Raw genomic sequence first — 23,630 nt, 5'->3', positions numbered from 1 at the left:
TATTCAGGGACAAAGCAAAAACGATTTGACAATTTTAAAGTAATGTTTCCTATTACCTATTAGAGGTTACTTAGAGTGTGACCGTGACATGAGTCTCATTAATAGCTACTATGTCGAAGTTCCAGAGAAATGGAGGGAAGTTATAAGATGTAGTCGTGCGAAACCATCTCCATTCATAGTAATTGATTGTAAAAAAGGCATGTTCAAGTCTTGGATTAATTTTTTGAAGCCTATGTACGAATTAAAGTGCCCAGTACCTACAAGGCCGATCAGATGTCTTTATGTAGATAGTTCTACACCAAGGTTAGTTCATGACCGTTCGAGTTTCTTTGGTAGTTATTACACTCATAAAATTACCAATAAATACAAGAAAAAAGGATGACGGACCATCAACAAGAGAACAACATTCTCACACAAGAATTAAAAGTTTTGTATGAGGCCCCAATCCCAATCTCTCGTGTGAAATACAATGACCTACAGTCTTTAACTAAATTTCTCATTAATACTGAAGCTAAGACCTTCAATAACTTGATGTTGGATGGACGTGAGAGCAATGATCAGCATGATGACGTATACTTGAACTTCATAAACGGCAATGATGAGTAAAGGTAAATATTTTTCTGCACTACAACTTATATTATGGACTTTTATCTGATTTATTAGTACCAGATCAGATTATCAACATTAGTAGATACACTAAAACTCATACTACAACTTGGTTTTGTTCCAGAATACTGCTCAAACAACCAGAATGCTGGTGGAGGCCAAGAGAAAATTTAAATCAAACATCCATTTTTAATATTACCAACACATATAGTTTTTTTAGGCTTTATATCACATATAACATGATGTAAAATTAAAAATAAGTTTTTAGAACAGAAACTAAACCTTATTTTTAAAGGATAAACTTTGTTTTTCGTCTTCTGAAAAATTTTGCTAAATGGACTAAAGCCGTTTTCCTCCTGAACCATCAATTATTAGGAACGAAAATTGCAAAATAAAGACCATACTTTGTATCGGCAACAGTCCTACGGTACGTCAAGGAGAAAATACAGCATCAGTTTATTATTTTTAAATAATAAACTTTGTGTATTCGATCAAAGAAACACTCATATTTAGAATCGGATATTACGATTTGTGCTACTGTTGAGTGAAAGAATCAACCATATTACGGTGGTCAAATAGCTGACGAAGTAGGCATTACTTCAAAAGTGGTTCGAAATATGTTAAAAAACACGGATATCAGCCTTGTAAGTCCCAACATAATCTACTAATAAATCAAGAACAACGTGTTGTATTTTTTGAAAGCCTGAGTGAGATACTTGAGCAGTGAATCCAATTTTTTCTTCATTTTTACATATTATTCACAGATGATCCTCCATATATTCCAGAATCTCCCCAAAAAATTTAATATATTGTGTTACATTATTGAATCACACATAATCAGTCCATTTTTCATTAAAGAGCATCTGACTACACAGAAATACTTACTCTGGACATAGTTTTGAAATTGTTATTACTTCTATTGATAAATCTTGTTATTTCAGCGAACATTTTCGGCGAAAATTTTGACAAAGAAAAACGATTCGGGGGTCACCTTGAAACATGTCAACATCAAAATATTTCAACAACAAAATTCAGGGTTATCCTCTTGAAAACACCAAAAATTAAAAAAAATATATGACTGGCCATTTCGAAACTTCCTTTTACCATATCCAAATTATTTGTAAGTTGAGTTGAAGGAACCATTTAATGGAATATATTTTGAATAAATCATAATTTCTATTTCAACGTCAAAAATTGTATTGATAATTAAAATTATTTTTTATTTCTTAATTATTTTATTTTAGCCAGAATAGCGATTAAAGGTTAATCGAAAAGAAATGTTTGGCAAATTAAACCGATGTAATATAACTTTTATTTCAAAATATTTATAACAGCACAGAAGTGAACATAATGGGAAATATTGGATAATTTTTGATAAAGCCCCAAATAGTACGAATTCACAAATTTGACGACGCTTTGAATATAAGGATTTGGATCAAGATGATGCAACTGCCGGTTGCTTACAGTTACCAATAAAGTAATACAACGAGTTACCAACAAAATACTGCAAGTCCTGGAAGACAAAAATTACTACTCTACTATTTTCTACATGTAAGCCAAGTTGTTGATATAATTTGGCACTCTGGCTTATTATACAAGAGTAGACAATTCCCACCAAGTATATTGGGACCACTTTTGCACCTCTTATCATGATCTACAACATCTAACAATGCGCTAACTATCACATAGGGCCACAGAGGAGCCATCCAAAAATTTAATGACCAACGAATTGTGAGATGTAGACTCAAACGTTTTAGTCCTTATAACCGAGCTAGTAGGTTTTAATATTTATATTTAATTTTATGCTTATTTTCTCCACGATATAAAAAGTTATCCTTAACTTGGTTTTTAAAAAGAGGTCGGAAGTTTGTGTTTCCCTACGTGTCATTCCTAGTCAATACAATTTGCTAATTATACTTTTACTATGACGACTACAAATGAATTGTTAAAAAAATATATTTGAAAGAAAACCAACTTAAAAAGAATATATATATATATATATATATATATATATATATATATATATATATATATATATATATATATATATATATATATATATATATATATATATATATATATATATACATAAAGTAATTAAAAAATAAAAGGCTCTATTATATAAGTAAACCTGGTACATACATAAATTTAAACACTGATGGTAAAAACATATATAAAAAGGGAAACATAAATACAAGCTCCATTAAATAAAAAATTTAAAAGGTGTATATTCCATTAACCTTGATATCGCATTTTAGCATGATACTATAACTAACAAGATAAGTCAACGCGCATGTTCTTGCATCTCTCTCGCACACCTGTGACGTAAACCCGAGACAACTTTAATGATGCCAAATTAAATGCTCTATCTGTTGCTATCCTGTGTGCTTCAAAACGTAGTGAATGAGATTTTTATTTATTCATTGATATAGTAAAGACTTTGTATATTATATTGGTATATAAATTTTGTGGTGAAAACATTCAGTACTTTATAAAGAAGACTAATTATTTGGTTGCCATAATGTATTGCGCAGTGGTGGGTTGTTTAAACAATTAAATAAAAAAAGTAAATCTTTTGCGAAGTGTCGTTTTTTGTGTTTCCTATAGACAAACAAATGCATAAAGTATGGGTCTTCAAGTGTTTTCAGAGAGACAAATTTAATGTAGAAACTGCGAGAATGTGATCAAACATTTTACAGAAGCTGACTATTGTTTAAAAAAAAACTATAGTGGAATATTACTACTAATAGTATAATTAATTATGAAATTGTCACTGAAGAGATCTTTTCCTCGCTAAACATTCCTAGTGGTGATACAGAAATTAACCCTGAAGATTTAATTGACAGTCATCAAGATTTTATTAATTCGAATATAAAAGACCTGAAATGGGATGGATTGGAAAATTTAGCCGGTTTCATTGCATTTAAGTTACAAAAAAAAATACTTGGATATATTCCTGACGCTAACGATAAATCGTTTACTTGGGTGGACCACGTTTCTGAGGGTGGTTTACTCAAACCAACACTGGAATTTATAACTAAATGTAGTGAACTGGAATATATTTTTAGTAATTATAATGGCAACAAATTAAAATAAATATTAATAAATAAATTTTTTAAAAAAAATTTTTAAAAAACCTAATAGAAGCTGTAAAATATGTAAATATTGCGAAGATGTAAAATTACTTTTTTATATGTAAAATGTATTTTAAAATACTAATTCTAAATAAAAATTTTAAAGATAATTATAATATCCGCAAGAGAAAAATCATGAAGATTGTAAAATAAATGTCTAAATGATATTCATAAAGTCTAAAGCATGACCTGCTTTTCCTTATATTTCAAAATATTTACATTTTACCGGTCTTTTATATTTAATTTATGTTTTGTAGCAATATCTATTTTGTTTGTAATTCTTCTTCTTCTTAACATGCCATACACCTAAGTGCGTAGGCGACTATCTCATTACTAGAATTCTGTTCTTGGCGGCGTGACACAGCTCGCCTGTATTGTGTATTCCTGTCCATTCTTTAATATTTCTTAACCAGGATAATTGTTTGCGGCCGGCTCCTCTCCTACCTTCGATCTTCCCTTGTAGGATTAACTGTGGTATTTCATATTTTGCTCCTCTCAATATGTGCCCAAGGTAACCAATCTTGCGTTTTTTAATTAATTTAAAGAGTTCTCTTTCCACGCCGGCTCTCTTAAGGACGTCATCGTTTCGAACTCTATCCACCCAAGGTATGCGCATCATTCTCCTTAATGACCACATTTCAAATGCTTCAAGTTTGTTGATAGATGTTTTTTTCAAAGTCCACGTTTCCATGCCATAAAGCAAAATGGACCATATGTAGCACTTGACCATTCTGTAGCGTATTTCGAAATTTAGGTTTTGATTACAAAGGAGCGGTCTGAATTTCACAAAAGCTTGTCTTGCCATTTGTATTCGGGTTTTTATCTCTTGTTGTGGATCCGATTGGTCATTGATTGTGGTGCCAAGTATAAAAGTTTTCACGCGTTTTATGCGATCGTCACCTATGCATATTGTCGGGTTTTCTGGAGGGTTTCTGCTAATGACCATATATTTCGTTTTCAAAATGTTGATTTTGAGGCCATATTTTTTACCATATTTTGTAATACACACAAAACGCCACAAAATATGAGGCCATATTTTGTAATACACACAATCAAATCGAAGATTCATATATTTCTTTAATTAATTTTACAAATTACTAATTAATTTTCAAACCACGTTTTCACAGAAAGTAACTTGTTATGACTTCTTAGTGCAAGATATGGCATCGAGGTATACTTACCGTTAATTGTTTAAGTTTCGAAGTTGTTCATTACAGTAATGGAACAACGTTGCCATATGATGCATCGTTAAAATAAGATCCACACAAGTCTCCTGGCTTTGTCTCGCTATGACGTCATGCGCAAAGTCGATTAAAATTAGAACGGCAAGTGAGCATACCTTGTTAGTTATAGTATCATGGCATTTTAGCAAAGTAATATCCATTTTTGACTTGTATACTACTTATAATACTATTATTAGCTTTGTTAAAATAATTTATATTAAATTTGACGCTTAAAAATAACTACTACATAAAAGATTGAAAACAGCATAAGATAACTACACTCGTACAATTTTTTTGACATTCAAAACATTCACATGTTTATGGAAAGTGTTGGCAACATGTATCAGATGAATAATGAATTTATTTTACAATATCAAATATGCTTAATTTTATAATTTCTGTTAGTTGGGAATACAAACATTGTATTGAAATTGCAATCAAATTTTTAAAATATGTTAATACATACATTTAAAAACTCGCCTTTTTCGACACTAAAGACGCTAAATAAACAAAAAAATTAAAAAGGAACTAAGACAAAGTAATCTACAAATTATTTCCTCACAAATTCATTCATAACTGACATTGCGTCATTACTGATACGTCGTCACCTTACAAACAAATATATGTATATATATATATATATATATATATATATATATATATATATATATATATATATATATATATATAAGATAAACAAAAATATACTCTTATTAAAAATAAAAAATAATTCCTAATAAAATAAATTATTTATGCCCTACAGAAATGATTCAAATATTTGACCTACGGCTAAACAGTACCTCAATCTATCAAAAAAACTTCTGCGGACAGATGGTAAGAGTTTCTGCTGTAACACTTCTCTTATTCGGTTTTTTAATTCATCCAAATTTTGGGCTCTAGCCTCAGGATGATCGTAGATGATGCTTTTTAAATGTCCCCAAAAAAAGAATCCCATAGGTGTAAGATCTGGAGATCGCGCAGGCCACTTAATATCGCCTGTTCCACTGATAACTCGATTCGGGAAAGTATTGTTTAAGTACTCCTTAATTATTCGAGCGTTGTGGACTGAACAGCAGTCTTGATGAAACCAAAATAGCGGAAGAACATGATTCTGTAACAAATCGAGGTATACTCTACTATTCAAGTTGCTCTCAATAAAACCTAACCTATTATGTGGTCTCCTAAAATGCCAGTCCATGCGTTAACTTTTTGAGGACGTTGAATTCGGTAAACAACACTTCTGTGCTGGTTTTCCCGCGTCCAGTACCTCGTAATGGAAGGATTATGTTTCCCTACTAACGAAACAGAAGATTCATTAGTGAATAAAATGATTTTAATAAAAATTGGTTCATCATTAGCCTTCGTTATTAGAATTTCACAAAACTCCATTCTTCGAAAGTAGTCGTCCGGATAAAGCTGCAGCGTTTTCGAATATTGAAAATTCTTGTAACCGTGCTTTTTCCATACTTTCGTTAGAGTAACATTGCTAACATTTAACTCTCTAGCAACGCAACGCTTCTACTTAAACGTGTTGAATCTACCACGATTGTTGCACAAATTTGTGTATCCTGGTATTCTCTTTCCTCAACTTTTTCTGATGACACTTCTTGAGCGTGACATTTTCTGCGATTTTTGAGGCAATAGCAACTCTTACAATTTTTAACAATATTATGAATTGACTGTACTCAAGGAATTGGTCCCTCTTCAAAAAAACACAGAAAATAAATCTACACACTGTTGTCCAGAATTACCACCATAAAACCATTTTATTATTTGAACCTTTTCTGCGGGCGTATAAACAGACATGTTGTTTACAAAAATAAATTAAAAATCTACGTTGTTAATGCTTTACAACAACCACTGTATAATGAAAAATTATTGGCGACGGGTCAACGAAGGTTCTTGGAAAGTCGACGGCGCGCAGTGTTGCCATTTATAGTGTGTATACCTAATTTAAAATTTAACGAACTGTATATGTATATATGTATGTGTGTATATACTATAAGGAGACTTCTCTTCGTTAGCTTATTCCTGATGAAAGTTTAATAACTCGAAACAAGTATAGAACAATGGTGACGTTCTAATTGAAAGAAAATGCAATCGTCTATTTCATTTTAACGTCTTTTCTTTACAAAAGAGTGCCACAAGAGAACATGAACACATTGCAAAAGAACCTCAACAGTCATTGATATATTATTATTGTCAACATAGTTCAATATTTTAATACCAGTAACTGTTGTAAGAGATGGAAGTAATAATACAGTGATAGTTAGAAATTTGAAATTGGATTAAAAAATTTCTATTGGCATTATTATTTCATACAGACTCGGAGCTTTAAAACATTCAAATACGAAAAAGTATCTGTTTCCTATTTAAAATTACTAATAAAAATTCTTCATTACAATTCAGTATTCTTTGTTGATACAATTTTTCATCTAGAATCTCTAAACAGATAAAATAATAGTACTAAGAGTAACTTTACATTTTCATTATCTTACAAGTCCCTACATTCTCAACTATACACGACAACGCTTGCGCAAAAAGCACAACGTCCATTTGAATGACATGCAACAGATTTACAAAGAAATGACAATAGAAACATTGGTTGATTATATCATAAATACTGATAGGCCGTTTATTTAATCTAAAAATAAACTACATAATAGTTCAACCTAAAAAAGTTAAAAAATATGATTATAAACAAAGCACACGATTTTTCTTTGTTATTAATACCCTACTAACATTAAAACAATATACATCAGAACACTTTGGAGCATTGGATTAATAAGAAACATATATTGAGATCGACACCATACCGAAACAAAAAATACAAGGTTTCTCAGAGTAGATTTTAGTATTTAAACTTACCCTATGCCGACCATGTTCGAAAATACATGGAAACGGTACTTCGGTCGTGTAATCGATACGTGCGGATTTTAGTTACCATGGAACGATGAACAAAGACGCAGCTTGTCCATGATTGAGACTTACTTTATAGCCAATAATTCTTATAGTTGCTCGGTGGCGTTAATGTGTGCGGTAGACGTGGGCGATGCACCATCCACGATGTTAGTATGCACGTGGGTAAAGCAATTTAGAGAAGACGGAGTTGTTAAAAATATGAAACATCCAGGTAAACCAAAAACTATTCGAACTTCTCCCAATATTGAGAGAGTTCGACGTGATGTAAATCTTAATCCTCGGCGTTCACTTGGTTTCGTCCGTATAAAATTTAGTTCAGCCAATATTTGAAAGAAACTGATCACTTACTGAGGGAAACTTTTTCTAGGAAGATGACTCGTGAATTTTTGGGATAAAGGTGGTTTAGATGGAATTATTTTTAGTGACGAGGCTTATCATCATCATCAGCCCGTAGTCGTCCACTGCTGAACATAGGCCTCCATTCAGATCTATCTTGCGCTGCTGCAATCCAGTTGGTAAAAATCCTCTTTATGTCGTCAGTCCATCTTGTGGGTGGTTTTCTCGGGTTTTGTCTATCCGCTCTCGGTCTCCACTCCAAGATTTTTTTGGTCCACCTATTAACCTTCATTCTAGCGCCGTATCCTGTCCACCTCCATTTAATTTTGGCTATGTGTTGCGAGATAGGGTAAGAAACGAAGAAATCCGTAGAAAAAGTGGTGTAGTGACGAGGCTCACTTTCTCCTTAATGGATATGTTAACAAGCACAATGCTCCCTACTGGTGTCCTGAAAATCCAAACAAACTACACCAGAAACAGTTGCATTCAAGAAAAGTGACGGTTTGGTGTGGCATATTTGCACCGGAGATCATCGGACAATAGTTTTTTGAAACTAGGAGCCGCACACTAACTGCCAACGGTACACTGCTATGTTGCGAAATTGGTTACGTTGAGAACTTGTTAATTTTTTAGAATATAATCCAGGCAGTGCATGGTTTCAGCAGGACAGTGCTATGCCGCACACAGTGTGACTGTGGAGTTATTTAAAGAACATCGTCTACCCTAAACCACTAGCCACCACTGAAGAGCTGAAGCAAAATTTTCGCAATGATATTAACAACATTCTAGTGCGTATTTTGAAATACGTGCTCATAAATGTATTGACACGTCTTTCTCAGCTTGTAAACCAGATTGCAAGAGTGTTACGAGCGAGACTATCAACATCTAACCGACTTTTTATCCAAGAAATAAAATCCGCCTGTTCTGTGTGTATATTTTAATAATACATGTTTTTCTAACAGGTTCTGAAACAAAGTTTTATTGATTTAAAAACTAAAATCAAATCTGAGACACCCTATGGAATATGTTTAACCTGTACACCGAACAAGCAGAGAAATAATAGGCCGCAGCAAGTGGAGGCAGATCAGCGAAGTCAATATAAAAACAAGTAAATCGTATGCAATTCTGATTTATGATGAAATTTAATATTATTTATTTTAATATTAGGATCCTAACCTAATTTAATTTTAATATTAGGATCCTAACCGGTATTTATTTCTAGGCTCTGCTCCAAAATGTTTAGGTATTCAATTTGACTGTTTAAAAATTAATAAAAAGGTTTATTTTTAACAACAGTACATTCATTAACAGGTTTTCATAAAAAAAACTTCTAGAAACTAATGAATAAATCTTATCCATATTATTGTAACGCTCGGACGGTCGTTAACAATTGATCCATTTCGGCTTTATACGAAATCAACTGCTGCTGTCTCTCTAAGCACTGCTGACAGCTCCTGTTCGCCACTCCTTTCTGAGACAAATTGTATATCATCGATCTGAGCCTGTATTCCCTATCGACGTATTGTTTTTCCAAATATCCGATCTATAAACATAGATATACAAGTGAATAAGAGTTGATTCAAAATAAGAAACAATAAATCAACCTACAAATTTCCGCAAAAATTACTTTTGAAAAAGAATACATTGGCCCAAGATAGCGAAGAGCCGCTAAGTGCGCTGATGATAGAAAAGAAAGTACAATACGTAAATGCACATTTTTAGCAAATTCATTAACATTATTGTCAAGTCTTGTCCGACAGTTTGTTGGACAATAACCATTTTATTTACAATGAGAATACAATTTCTAATAACTCATTATTGGTTTTTATGGACTTTTAACTTCCAATTAACAAAATATGTTGAAGAAAAGCAGGGGATAAAAGACAATTGGAAAAAAATCGGTTTGTCTTTTATTCCAATCTTTTCTGTAACTTACTGTTTTTCTGATACAAATATTGTTAAAAAGTACCTAACTTTTAGCGTCATCGCGCGTGTTTAAGCTGTTAGGGCGTTTTTCAATTTCGATGGCTTCACGAATGATTCTCGATTTTAAGGAGCGGATGGGAGCGACCGTTTTTGCTTTTTCGAAATCTATTTTGTGACCTATCTGAATATTATGTTGGGCTAGGGCTGAAGTAGTATTGGAATGTTTTACAGATATAGAATGTTCGTGAATACGTGAATTCGTCGGTTTGTCTGTTCTATGTATGTTCGTAGGCAACTGGAACAAAGTATCTCGTAGACACCATGGTCTTTATTGGGAATTTGGTTTTTACCCAGCAATGGGATGCCAGATTGTTTACAATTATGTTTAAATCATAAATATTAAATAAATTATTATGAAAACTATTAAAACTAAAATTTTGATTAATGTAATAATTGACAACCTAAACTATCGTATTCTGATTCATTGTCAATCAGTTCTGGTTCTCTCTCACTAGTATCTTCTTGAATATTGGCTATTAAACCTTGTACCCGGTCCATAATATGCTCTATTTCCATATTTTGTTCTCAATATTCTCTACGTGGGAGCAAATATTTTGCCAGTTTTGAATTTTTACTTCTTGAAATTTTTCTTTTGTTAGCTGTCGTACATCAACTAATTTGAATGGGATATTACAGGCTGCTACTTCATTCTTTACTAGTGCCCTTATTTTTTCAATTGAGTTCAGCTCCGGGTGGTAAGATGGTAGACTCAATATCAAAATTTCTTGATCCACTAGAAGCATGTAAACAATATATCTTTTATAAGATGGTTTTAGCTTTTTATTTAATGCATACAATTCGACTTTTAAAGCATTGCTTTCATATGAAATACCCTCGTCCCGTTAGTCATTGCTGCATAGCTGCTTTGTTCCATGAAAAATTTGAGCTAGGATCAATCTGTACACTGTTTAATTCAAACTACATTTAATTCAAATCTGGATGCATTTCCAACAAGTAAAATGATAAAACGTCTTCCCTAGAACCTGAAGATTTCAAACATGTACTTTTGCTATAGTTCCACGTCTTTGGTACCATGCGGGAACTGTGGATGTAGGTGCCATAGCAGTATATTATGGCTCGGCCTTCCTTCTTATATTTTTTTAATGTTCCTAATATTCAATCCGTTTAAACTTAACGTCAAATTCCTCAATTAACACTTTTCTATTGCCATCTGCTTTTCTCCACCGGAAACTCATTTTTTTACTAATTTGCTAAAAGAATCAATCTTTCCTGTAAAATTAATTTCCTTTTCATTTTTAATAGCTTTAAATATCCTTTTCACGGTAGGTCTTCTTTTATGAATAGCTGTATAGGCGTAAATTACTTTTTAAATTATTTCTTCCTCCAATTCTAGAAGTTGAGGGTTTGTTTATGGTTTGTCTCGGTGACTTAAAGGAAGTACCAGTGACATGTTCTAAGCTTCAGAAAGTATGCTGTTCATAGCAGTGATACAAACTCCACAACCTTTAACTACTCTCTCTTGTAAATTACTTAAAAGAAATGTTACGTCTTGTCGTTCTTTCTCGGTTTGCATAAATTTACAAAGATTATGCTGTGAATTGCTTATTTGCTCATATCTGCAGACTGGTATCTATATCAAGGGGATAAACAAATTATTATTAAACACTCATTGAGTTTTGTATAGTCACGGTAATTTATATATTGTATAACGGTTTCAATGCGGCGACGTTTGATGTCGCCCATTATGATGATTATAGTAAGTTACAAAATTGGTTTTTACAAACTCAAACTTTATAATTTTTAATTTTTTTATAATTTTGTATAATTCTTTATAGTTTTCTATTTTTTATAACTTTTTATATTTTTTCAAATTTTATTTAATTTTATTTATTTAATTTAGTTTAACTTAATTTTGTTTAATTTTATTTAATTTTATTTAATTTTATTTAATTTTATTTAATTTTATTTAATTTTATTTAATTTTATTTAATTTTATTTAATTTTATTTAATTTTATTTAATTTTATTTAATTTTATTTAATTTTATTTAATTTTATTTAATTTTATTTAATTTTATTTAATTTTATTTAACTTTATTTAATTTTATTTAATTTTATTTAGTTTTATTTATTTTATTTTATTTTATATAATTTTATTAATTTTATTTAATGTTACTTAATTTCATTTAATTTGATTTAATTTTATTTCATTTTATTTATTTTATTTAATTTTAGTTAATTTTATTTAATTTTATTTGATTTTAATTAATTTTATTTAATTTTACTGAATTTTATTTTATTTTATTTAATTTTATATAATTTTAGTTAATTTTATTTAAATGTATTTAATTTTATCGAATTTTATTTAATTTTATTTGATTTTATTTAATTTTATTTAAATATTCTCCTATTTTATTTAATTCTCCAATTATTATAAAAAAATAGATAAAATTATAATTATAAGTGTATACAAAACATCATACCGAGCGATAAGAAGTATTTACTTCAAAATATAAGTTTCTCTATCTGGAACCTTCTTCAACAACCTTCTCTTCGCAAAGAGTTAGTCGCCATACTTCTTTAAAATGACTTAACAGATTTTTATGAAATTTTCTATGTATATTCGGTAAATCTGATAATCGGTAGTAATCTATTTTTCATTTCGATCATTCACTATAGCCTTCGTAAGAATGTAAAAGACTCAATCTAGGTACCGCTCATTCAACTAGATCAACCAAGTAGAACTAAGAACCAAATTATCGAGTAAACAGATGGAAGAAAAACTATTCGTCAATACTGAACAGTCTGAAGATAGTCTATCCAATTTAATATAAGATATCATAATTTGTGCAGAACAATAGAACCAGTGCAGACATCTGGCTTTAAATGATAGCAACTAAAGTATAACACAGTTTTAAATTCACAAACCTTCTGGAGTAAGGGAGGCACCTCAACAGTATCCTCGGTGTCGTTCATTCCATTTTTGGATAAACTCATTAAACGATTACTGAGATGATCTCTTTCTACTCGAACAATTGCCAGTTCTTCCCTGGCAGAAGTGAGTTGAGATTGAAGAGATGATAAAGATATCTGATGGATTTCCAGTTGTTCTCTTAAAGGATTCACGTTGGCCATGTAGTTGGCAACTTCTTGCTCATGAGCTTCCTGTAGAGCAGTGAGCTAGAACACGTTAAAAATCGTCTATATATAATATATCTTTTTTTTAATCTGAAATAAAATTAAATAAAAGAAGAACTTACATCTTGTATTCGCTTGTTCTGCAGAATTTGAAAATCCTCTTCCAACTTGCTTAACTGAAGTTTGAGTTTGTCTCGCTCGCATTTTAACTGCAGTACCGTTTCTTCTTTCCGAAAATCCTTCTCAGAACTACAACTATTAGATCTAGCCTGTAACGTTAGTCTCTCAGGATAACCCTTCGAATCTTTCTTATCGATTAAGTTTTTTAAACTACCTTCACGTTCTTTTTGTAGTCGTCTATTGGTTTTCTTCAAGTCATCAATTTCTTTTTGAAGTCTATGTATCACCTTCTCTTTATTTGAGAGATCCGCCTGCAGACCTCTAATTGTAGCTAGGAGGTGAGTATCTTCATTTTTTCTCGACGCTGAAGGCTTTTGAGGCTTGCTTACTACGGGTGGTGGAGTTGGAGCGGGAGTATTTGGTACACTTTGAGTAGGATCAGTCTGTGTGAAAGTTGTAAAAGTCTCCTTTTGAGGAATTTTATCATCTATGGTAGTTTGGGTGTAAACATCGTAAGTATCACCACGTCGTTTAAGTTGATTTTTTAGATCACTGACATGCAACTCTAAGTCTTCTATATGGTTCTCGTATTTGGCCTTCATTTGGTTGAACTTTTCTTGAATGTCCATAAAAACTTTGGAAGACTGGGTTTCTCTTGTAATCTGCTCCTGTTCTAAAGACTTAATCCTATCTTCTAGAATCTTTCTTGCAGTTAAATTTGTATCTGTGGCATTTTCTTTGGCAGCTACTATTAAGGCCGATACGGAATCAGGATGCTTTCTAGCTATTATCCGTTCCATTTCTTTTATCTGCCTATTCAAGTCTTGGATACACTTAGCATCTTTCTCGTGCTGTATTTTAAAACTCTTACTCTGAAGTTTCTCCATTTCTAATAACTTGTTTAAATTGATTTCATTCTCTATTAATTTATCTTTCGTTTGTTGCAGTTGTAGTATCTCACTTTTATATTTGTCTAAACTAGAATCTATTTCTACAAGTCGTCGTTGAAGGCTACTATTAGAAATCAATAAATCGTCATAAGAACTCTTCAGAAGTTGGTGGCTTTTGTTTATAGTGTCTAATTGAAGTTGTAAGGCTGTGTTTATCTCTTTCGAGTCTTTTAAGTTTTCCAGCGCCTTTTCCAGTTCCAAGTTCATTTCTGGAGATGATAATGTTTTGGAGGTTAGAGCCGCTTTCGTTTGCTCTAATGACATTTGAGTGCGTTGCAATTCTAACTGAAATAGAAAATAAAATTAATTGACTTTTAATGGAGAAAATATATGTCATGAGAGTAACAGTAAAAATAACTCTGATTTCGAATATCCTTTTAATCAATAAGAGGGCATAGAGGGCATAAATGGATTCTAGTGATGCGTCGCTTAGTGTTAAAATTAAATAATCATATTATTTACTGTGTTACATTATGAGCATTAACTACCGGCTGAATACTGTGAATCGATCAATGTGTTACTGATCACTATCTATATACAGAGTTGGAATAAAGGATGGAACCAAGTAAATATCTTTGAGACAAAAAAACGGACGACACTGCAATCGCGGCAAAACACAGGAACCTGGATTTAGCAGTACGAAATCTACAGACGGCACTGAATATAGTAGAAAAATGGAGCATCCAATGGAAAATAATCATAAATACAAAGAAAACTCAGGTGGTTATCTTCAAAAACAAAATATATAGCCCAGAAGAACAGCTAACAGTACAAGACAGACCTATCGAATGGCAAAATGAAGCTAAATACCTAAGAGTTATAATAGACCAAGGTTTAACGTTCACACAACACGTAAAAGTGACAGTCCAAAAAACAGCGACGGCCAGAGCCGCAATAAGAGGGCTCACAGGAAGAAGAAACAAATTAGCAATGAAAACCAAATTAAGACATCACGATCGCTTTCAGGAATATTCAAGCCGATAGAAAGTATCTACCAAAACAACACAATAAAAGTAAAAGTAGAAGAACTAACCGACTCTATTTAAGCTGGCAATGGGATAAGACAGGGGGATTTTTTGAGTCCTCTATTGTTCAACCTGATTATGGATGAAATAATAAAAAAAGTAAGAACTAAAAAAGGATGCCACAAATGTTGCACCAATTTCAAACCGCCACAAAATTTAACATGTTTATTTCCCCAAAAAAGACAAAATGCCTGGTTATAACAGTAAATTTACTAAGATGTAAATTTTAGCTGGAAGGTCAGATAATAGAACAAGTGATGGAGTTTAAATATCTAGGCATCACATTACGGAAAGCTCAAAACTGAAGTGGAAGATCAAGTGAATCGAGCAAACAGAGCCGCAGGTTGCCTGATTGAAACAATTTGGAGAAATAAAAATATCAGGAAAGAAATGGAAGACAGAATGTACAAAAGAGTCAACACACTAATAATGCGGCAGAAACAGGACCTGATACAGAGAGGACCAAAAGGATGTTAGAAACAGCAGAGATGAAAACAATTAAAAAATTTGATGGTAAGACACTATGTGAAAGAGCTAGAAGTATAGATATACGACATAGATGCAAAGTAGAGAACATCAAGAACTGGGTAAGAAATAGAAGAGTAGAATGGAATGATCATATAATCCGAATGACAACAAATAGAGTAGTAAAAACTGTAAGAGACGGTTCCGCAATAGAAAGACGATCAGTAGGAAGACCACGAAAACGATGGAACGAAAACTTACTGCAGGCACGTTGAAAAAAAATCATGTCTACATAAAAAGAAGAATATTGCTTTCAGGCATCATAATTTAAGAAAGAAACATGTTATGAGTTCAGATATACGGGCATCATAGAAAACGGGCAATAGGGCCGAGTTGCTAAATTGAGCCGGGATTCAGGGTACGAGCATTCAATGCATTTCAATAATAAGTCAGCAGAGACAATAAAGGAATAATGGGACGATATAAAAATATCGAGAAAGAAATGAAATGGAGAATTTACAAAACAGTCATCAGACCAATAATTACATACGCGGCAGAAACACGACCTGATACTGAGAGGGCCAAAAGGATGTTAGAAACAGCAGAGATGAAAACACTCAAAAAATTTGATGGTAAGACACTATGTGAAAGAGCTAGAAGTATAGATATACGACATAGATGCAAGGTAGAGAACATCAAGAACTGCGTAAGAAATAGAAAAGTAGAATGGAATGATCATATAATCCGAATGACAACAAATAGAGTAGTAAAAACTGTAAGAGACGGTTCCGCAATAGAAAGACGATCAGTAGGAAGACCACGAAAACGATGGAACGACAACTTACTGGAGGCACGTTGAAAAAAAACATCATGTCTACATAAAAAGAAGAATATTGCTTTCAGGCATCATAATTTAAAAAAGAATCATGTTATGAGTTCAGATATCCGGGCATCATAGAAAACGGGCAAGAGGGGAGCCACACACTTGAGGGCCGAGTTGCCAAATTAAGCCGGGATTCAGCGCACGAGCAATTAATGCATTGCAATGATAAGTCCGTAGAGACAATAAAGGAATAGCATCTCACACTATCCGGTATAATTAGGGTAATGATATCATGTGTGGGTCTTGTATTCAGGACTACCACATGGCAAGCATTTTGACGATTGAACCCTTCATAACGCATCAGCGTGCTTTAGACGGGTGGAGTATGGTGTGCAGCATTTAGCAGCCCTGATTTACATGGATCAATCCCCTAACTCCAATGAATTGTATACCCATTTTAAGGGTGTGCACGTCTCACACAAAGAATATTTTTTGTTACTACTTTACTTCCAGTTTAGCTGGAAATACCCTCAACTTATTTAATTGAAATAGGACACCTTGTATATTTTTGCAGAATTTAAAAGTACTTGTTATTCCTAATTTATACATACCAAGTTTGGTGGAAAATTTTTTTAAAACAAAAAATAAATGACTTTACAATGAAGAATAGGTAAATTTATTTACTAAGACCAATGAGATCTTCAAAATTGATAAATAGGGGATATGGACCGCAATTTGTCAACTGTTACTGAAAAAAGTTTTTTAGGTTCGTAGATTATACTTTAGAAACTAATCGTAATATTTTCAAAAAAAAGGCCTGGTCGATCAACAACAGACCAGATCTTTGTGCTAAGGCAAATACTGGAAAAATCCAATGGTTTCAATATCGACACATACCATCTTTTCGTAGATTTTAAATCGGCCTATGATAGTGTCCTAAGAAATAAATTGTATGAAGCCATGGCGTGTCTCCTTTTCAACATAGCTTTGGAAAAGGCGGTCAGGGATGCCCAAATAGACAGCAGAGGAAACATTTTTAATAAATCATCCCAAATTTTGGCATACGCAGATGATGTTGATCTAGTTGCCCGCACAACACGCAAGCTAGAAGAAATGTATACCACCTTGTCAAACGCCTCAAAAAATATGGGCCTGCAAGTAAATGAAGATAAAACTAAGATAATGGCATCAACACCCAACAATAGAGCCAGAAACATCGGCCACCAATTCACGGTTGATAATTCTACCTTTGAAGTGGTGGACAAATTCACATACTTACGCTCCCTGATCACCAAGGAGAACGTCATGACGGAAGAAATCAAGCGAAGAATAATCCTAGCAAACAAATGCTATTTTGGACTGAGTAGACACATGAGAAGCAGAAACTTAAGCCAAAAAACAAAAATAACCATATACAAAACAAACCATATACAACCAGTGTTGACATATGGGTCGGAGACATGGACCATTTCCAAGGCAGATGAAAATCTCCTGCTTATATTTGAACGAAGGATCCTGAGAAGAATATTTGGTGGCATCTGTGAAAATGGTGTTTGGAGAAAGAGGTACAACTACGAGATATATCACAGATATAAAAATATATTTGGTGGTAAAGACGTAGTATCCTTTATAAAAATAGGAAGACTAAGATGGGCAGGACATCTGGCAAGATCACAGAAGAACAACCCTCCTAGAAGAATCCTTATGTCACAACCTGTGGGAAGTAGAAGTAGGGATAAACCAAAACTCAGATGGAGGGATGGTTTAGATGAGGATGGTAGACAAATAGGCGCAGCAAACTGGCAACAGTTGGCAATGGATAGAACTGACTGGCGTAATAGACTTGGGAAGGTCGAGGCTCTTTTATAGGGCTGTAGCACCAATGATGATGATGATGATTTAGTAGGTAACTGTTGCCAAACCAATTCACAGAAATAAGTTGTAGATTAAAAATGGCTTCTTTAAGTGCAGAATATCGTATTGAAATATTAATGATGATAGGCTATGACGATCGTGTTACAACTCATGAAGAAGTGTGTAATATTTTTAATATATTAAAAGTCCTATTATCAAGTTCAACAGTTACTAAAACATTGCAACGTTTTAATGCAACTGGGATGATCAAAAATTTGCCAAACCCTAGAATATCGCACACCGCAAAGAACGAAGATATTAGAAAAACTTTAGAAGAATCAACTCAAACTTCCACAACAAATTTGGCACTAAACCATGATAAAAGTTGACGTTAGGGTTAGAGATTTTTTGAATACGAATTTTACAAATCGATGAATTCGACGTAGAAGATTCATAGAATGTTATAAGAGAACCCAACCCGTTAGATTTTTTCTTTGAGGTTATCTAAAATCCCGTGTTGTTATTAATTAAAGAATTATTGATTAATTCGAACTAAAATGTGGAGCAGTATTGAAAAGAGTGACTCAAGAAGTAGGCTTACACATGATCAGGAGGTGAACGGTGAGAATTTTGAACATTTGAAGAGATTTTTTAAGATTATTATTCTCATTGGTCGTAGTAAATCAATTTACCTATTATTTAACCTGTAAAGTGATTTATTTGTGGTGTTAACAATTTTTTTCTGAATTTTTCATAACTATGTATGAACAAGGAATAACAAGTTCTTTTAAAATCTGCAAAAATATACAAAGTATTCCATTTAAATTAAATAAGTTGAGTTTATTTCCGGTAAAACCGAAAGTAGAGTAGTGACAAAAAGGGCTGTAGACGTGGTATGTGTCATTGTACTTGCATGCAAAGTTTTATGAATCTAGTCTTTTTCGTTTCAAAGATGTTACTTTTATCCTAAGCATGTATATAAAATTTGATGTAAGGAAATCAACTATTAGTTTATTTACAAGATTTGTACCCAATTCGGATTTTGGGAAAAACATTAAAATATGCAGTATGAAATATAGATAATAATAGTAGTATGTTTATGTTCCTATTATATTATTAAAAATGCAACACTCGTAGAAGTAGAAAGGTCATTTTCAAGGAAACTTCGACCTGTTAGGATTCATAATGTATTATTAATGAAAAAAATGGTATTTTCCTGGGAATTGAAAGCTGAAACCAATGTGGTTATCTGCAATTAAAAAATATCTTCATCCATATAATATAACCATCTGTAATTGCATATTATATAACAAAAATAATCATATACATACATATAATTTTCAATTTTATTTAAAATTGATAAATGTTTGTAAATTCAGAGTACCTGAGGCCAAAAAGGGAATTATAAAGTAAAAAATAGTCTTAAGACTTATGAAAAGTAATACAAATGGGGAAGTATACTACATAAACGTTACAGAATAGTATATAATATTACTATAACATTAAGGCCTGGACCGTTCGAAGGCCATGAGAACACTTTCTTCAAACCATTTTTTAGTTGTTTTAGCTATACGGCATGCAGCACCGTCCTGCTGGAATATAAAATTCAAGTCCTGCTAGAGATCGTGACCACCTGCTACAAGACTATTTTTTTTAAATTTCTTGATACCTAATTGCTGAGTTAATTGTGCCTTTCACCACCTCATATCTTCCTAGACCAACTGATAACACGCGCTTCCAAATCATAATTCCTTTGGGATACTTCCAATTCTTTTGAGGCAATCTATATGGAATGCTTCATTTTTAGTTTTGATAACTCTTTTTTGAAAGTCTTCCACGCAAACATCAAATTTCGATTTGTCACTGAATATCTGGCCCAGTCACCAACGGTCCATGAAATCTTCGATGTTGTCTAATTGAACCGGTTGCTTAAAGTTTTTGTAGACCGTTGATGACCGGTGCAGATTCATATTAAGTGACGAATGGAAATTTAATGTTTGCATGGGAGACTTTGGGAAACGGGTTATCAGAACTAAAAATGAATAATTCCATACAGATTGCCTGAAAAGAACTGTGAATGTCCCAAAGGAATTATGATTTGAGGCTACGAACTGTCCGAACATTTAGTTGTCACGATGTTATGCAACATATATATATATATATATATATATATATATATATATATATATATATATATATTTAAACCCTCAGAAGTCCTTCCGGAAGAAGTAGAATCGACAATTACAAAAATGAAAAGGGGTAAAGCAGCTAGAATAGACGACATAACAGTAGAACTTCTTAAATAAGGTGGCAAAAAACCTGGAAAATCTTAGCAGGTATATTTACGAAGTTTCTAAGATCAAGATGCATACCAGACCACTGAAATACGGCAAACATAATTATCATTCATAAGAAAGGTTACGATAAGAGGATAGGAGGATGTCTATTATCAATTATATATAAGATATTCACAAAGTTCATCAACAAACGATTAACAAACGCATTAGATGCTGCACAGCCAAAAGAGCAAGCTGGTTTCAGAGTGGATTCATTACCCTGGATCAGATCCATACGCTTTGAGAACTCATGAGATGAATATAGCTAGCTTTAACCTTCATAGACTCCGAGAAGGTTTTCGATTCTATATATCCCCAGGCAGTAATAAAAGCTTTGACCAAGCAAGGCATTGACAAATCGTAAATAAAGACTAGCAAATGTATATATATATATATATATATATATATATATATATATATATATATATATATATATATATATATATATATATACATTTGCTATATAATGTTTTCATAACTTTTTATATATATATATATATATATATATATATATATATATATATATATATATATATATATATAAAGTTATGAAAACATTCACCAAAATGAAATGTCAGAGCATAGGTCTATCCGCTGATGAAGTATATCTCAGTCAACTAAGATTTGCAGATGACATCATCCTAATTGCTAATAATTCTGCAGAATTACAAGAACTTATAACCGACTTAAATGCAGCTAGCAATGAAGTTGTACTAAGTTGCAAGATGTAATAATAAACAACACAGCACTTGAGACAATAGATGAGTATGTATACCTGGAAAAATGAATATAAATCGGGCACCTTACTCCCAGAAATCAACAGAAGTATGAAATTGGCTTGGGCATCTTTTGGTAAAAAAGCTGTAATATTCAAATTCATAATGGCAGTTAACCTGAAGAAAAGAGCATTCGATTAGTGTATACTGCCAATCATGACATACGGCTTAGTGATTAAGGGAGAATAGCGAAACTCAAAGTCACTCAAAGGTTAATGGAGCGATGCATGTTAGGCATAACAAAGAGAGATCGCAAAAGAATAGAATGGTTTAGACAAAAAAACAGGTCACTGATGTATTCCAGTATACATAATCAAATCTTTAAAAAAAATGGCAGTGGGCGGGACATTAAGCGCCGGCTTAGAGAAGAACTGGCAATATATGGTCCACTAGAATTACACTATGGTATCCACGAGGCGTCAACAGACCAAGACGACGTCCAAACTTAAGACATAAAGAAACAAACAGGTATACAGTGGCATAGGAAACGAATATTAAACAATCGTTGGCAGAAATGAAAAACTACTTTGTACAATACGACTATGTAACTTGATTTGCTACAATCTAAACTTTTAGTAGCAAAAAAATCTTATAAACAAATTATTTGCCGTTTTTTAATAAAAATTAGCCATTTATAATAATTGATATAACTTTATTATAAAGAATATTTCGATTACAATTGAGATTAAGATATAAAGTTGGTAGTTTTTCCTTTAATTTGAGACATTATAAAGTTATTTTACTCAAAATTCAGCCGAGTTACATGTGAAAAATAGCCTAAATGCCGTAATTTTGTAATATTTTTGCACTAATTTGGCAATATCTCCGGTTATAATTATTGCGAATTATATTCATTTAAACAATTAAATTGTTTATATTAAATTCTCATCACTTCCGACGAAAAAACAAGTTTGAATTTCGAATTCAATGGGTCAAAATACATAAGAATACACTCTGAAACTCCGTGAGCTTTGATCGGTCACGAAACAGCCCTTGCCCCTAGAATACTAGAATAAAAGGGTTTATGAATTAGATTAAAAATACTTACGACACCGAAGCTTGATATTTTTTTGACTGTATGTGATACACGTCTGACATTAAAAAAAAATTAACGATTCATGCATCTTATACAGTATGTAAAAGCCAAATGGAATAAATTCATTGTTTAGGTTACTGTACATATTTATAAAAAATCCCGAAACACGTCAAATTTAAATTATAACTTGACATTCTTTAACGTGAAAATGCAACCCCTACCTTCAACCCCCTTAGAATGACAGGTACAACTCCCAAATTTTAAATTAGGAAGTATAGGCTTGTGATATATCGTTTGAAAGGTCTTTTCATTCTCCATTCCAAAATGTTGTCGCTTTCAAGTTTATTAAGATTAATTAAGATAAAATAAATTAAAATCATGTGATTACCGAAATACGCTAAAATATACTCAAAACTTATTTCCCGTTTAGGTCTTGATAATGAGAAAGTGAACAAACACCATAGCAATGTAGTTTCTAGATGGTGGCAACGTTATTTTAACACGCATTAGTAAATTGTTGTATTTAAGTTGTCAGTATTTTAATTTAAGTTAAAAGGTCGTTCAATTCAATTCTGAAAAATGGTTAGATTAACGGAAATGCATAAAATAACAGTTTTACAAATGATTGGTTACGAAGATAACACCCGAACATAACAGGAAGTAACTCGCCTATTTCATGAGGAATTTCCTAATTTACCGCCTATATCCCAAGGAACAATAAGTAAAATAGAGAAGCAGTTTCGCGAGTTTGATCATGTATGGCAGATAAAAAAAGCAGCTGCCAATGCACTAAGTGATGAACTCAAATTAGATGTGTTGCTTGAGTTTCAGTAAAATCCACATACATCGAGTAGACAGGCATCCACTACATTCAATGCTAGCCATACATCGATAGTAAACATATTAAAAGAAAATAAATTGCATCCCTATAAGATGATACC

At 32.3% G+C, this 23,630-nt stretch overlaps 1 protein-coding gene across 1 annotated transcript in view; it reads right to left on the bottom strand.

The window, feature by feature from the left end:
* Window positions 1–2,722: 2,722 nt before the first annotated feature.
* Window positions 2,723–23,630, bottom strand: part of LOC140437312 (uncharacterized) — a 98,242-nt gene continuing 77,334 nt past the window's right edge. Inside the window, exons 3-5 of the mRNA XM_072526771.1 lie at window positions 13,427–14,659; window positions 13,095–13,346; window positions 2,723–9,764 (exon numbers count right to left, since the gene is read on the bottom strand). Coding sequence (XP_072382872.1) covers window positions 9,582–9,764; window positions 13,095–13,346; window positions 13,427–14,659 — 1,668 coding nt within the window. The 3' untranslated portion in view covers window positions 2,723–9,581. The remainder of the gene's footprint in view (window positions 9,765–13,094; window positions 13,347–13,426; window positions 14,660–23,630) is intronic.

Source organism: Diabrotica undecimpunctata, chromosome 3, assembly GCF_040954645.1.
Source record: "Diabrotica undecimpunctata isolate CICGRU chromosome 3, icDiaUnde3, whole genome shotgun sequence".
NCBI classification, from domain to species: domain Eukaryota; kingdom Metazoa; phylum Arthropoda; class Insecta; order Coleoptera; family Chrysomelidae; genus Diabrotica; species Diabrotica undecimpunctata.
The sequence above is the reverse complement of the archived record's forward strand: the minus strand, read 5'-3'. Positions and strand labels throughout refer to the sequence as shown.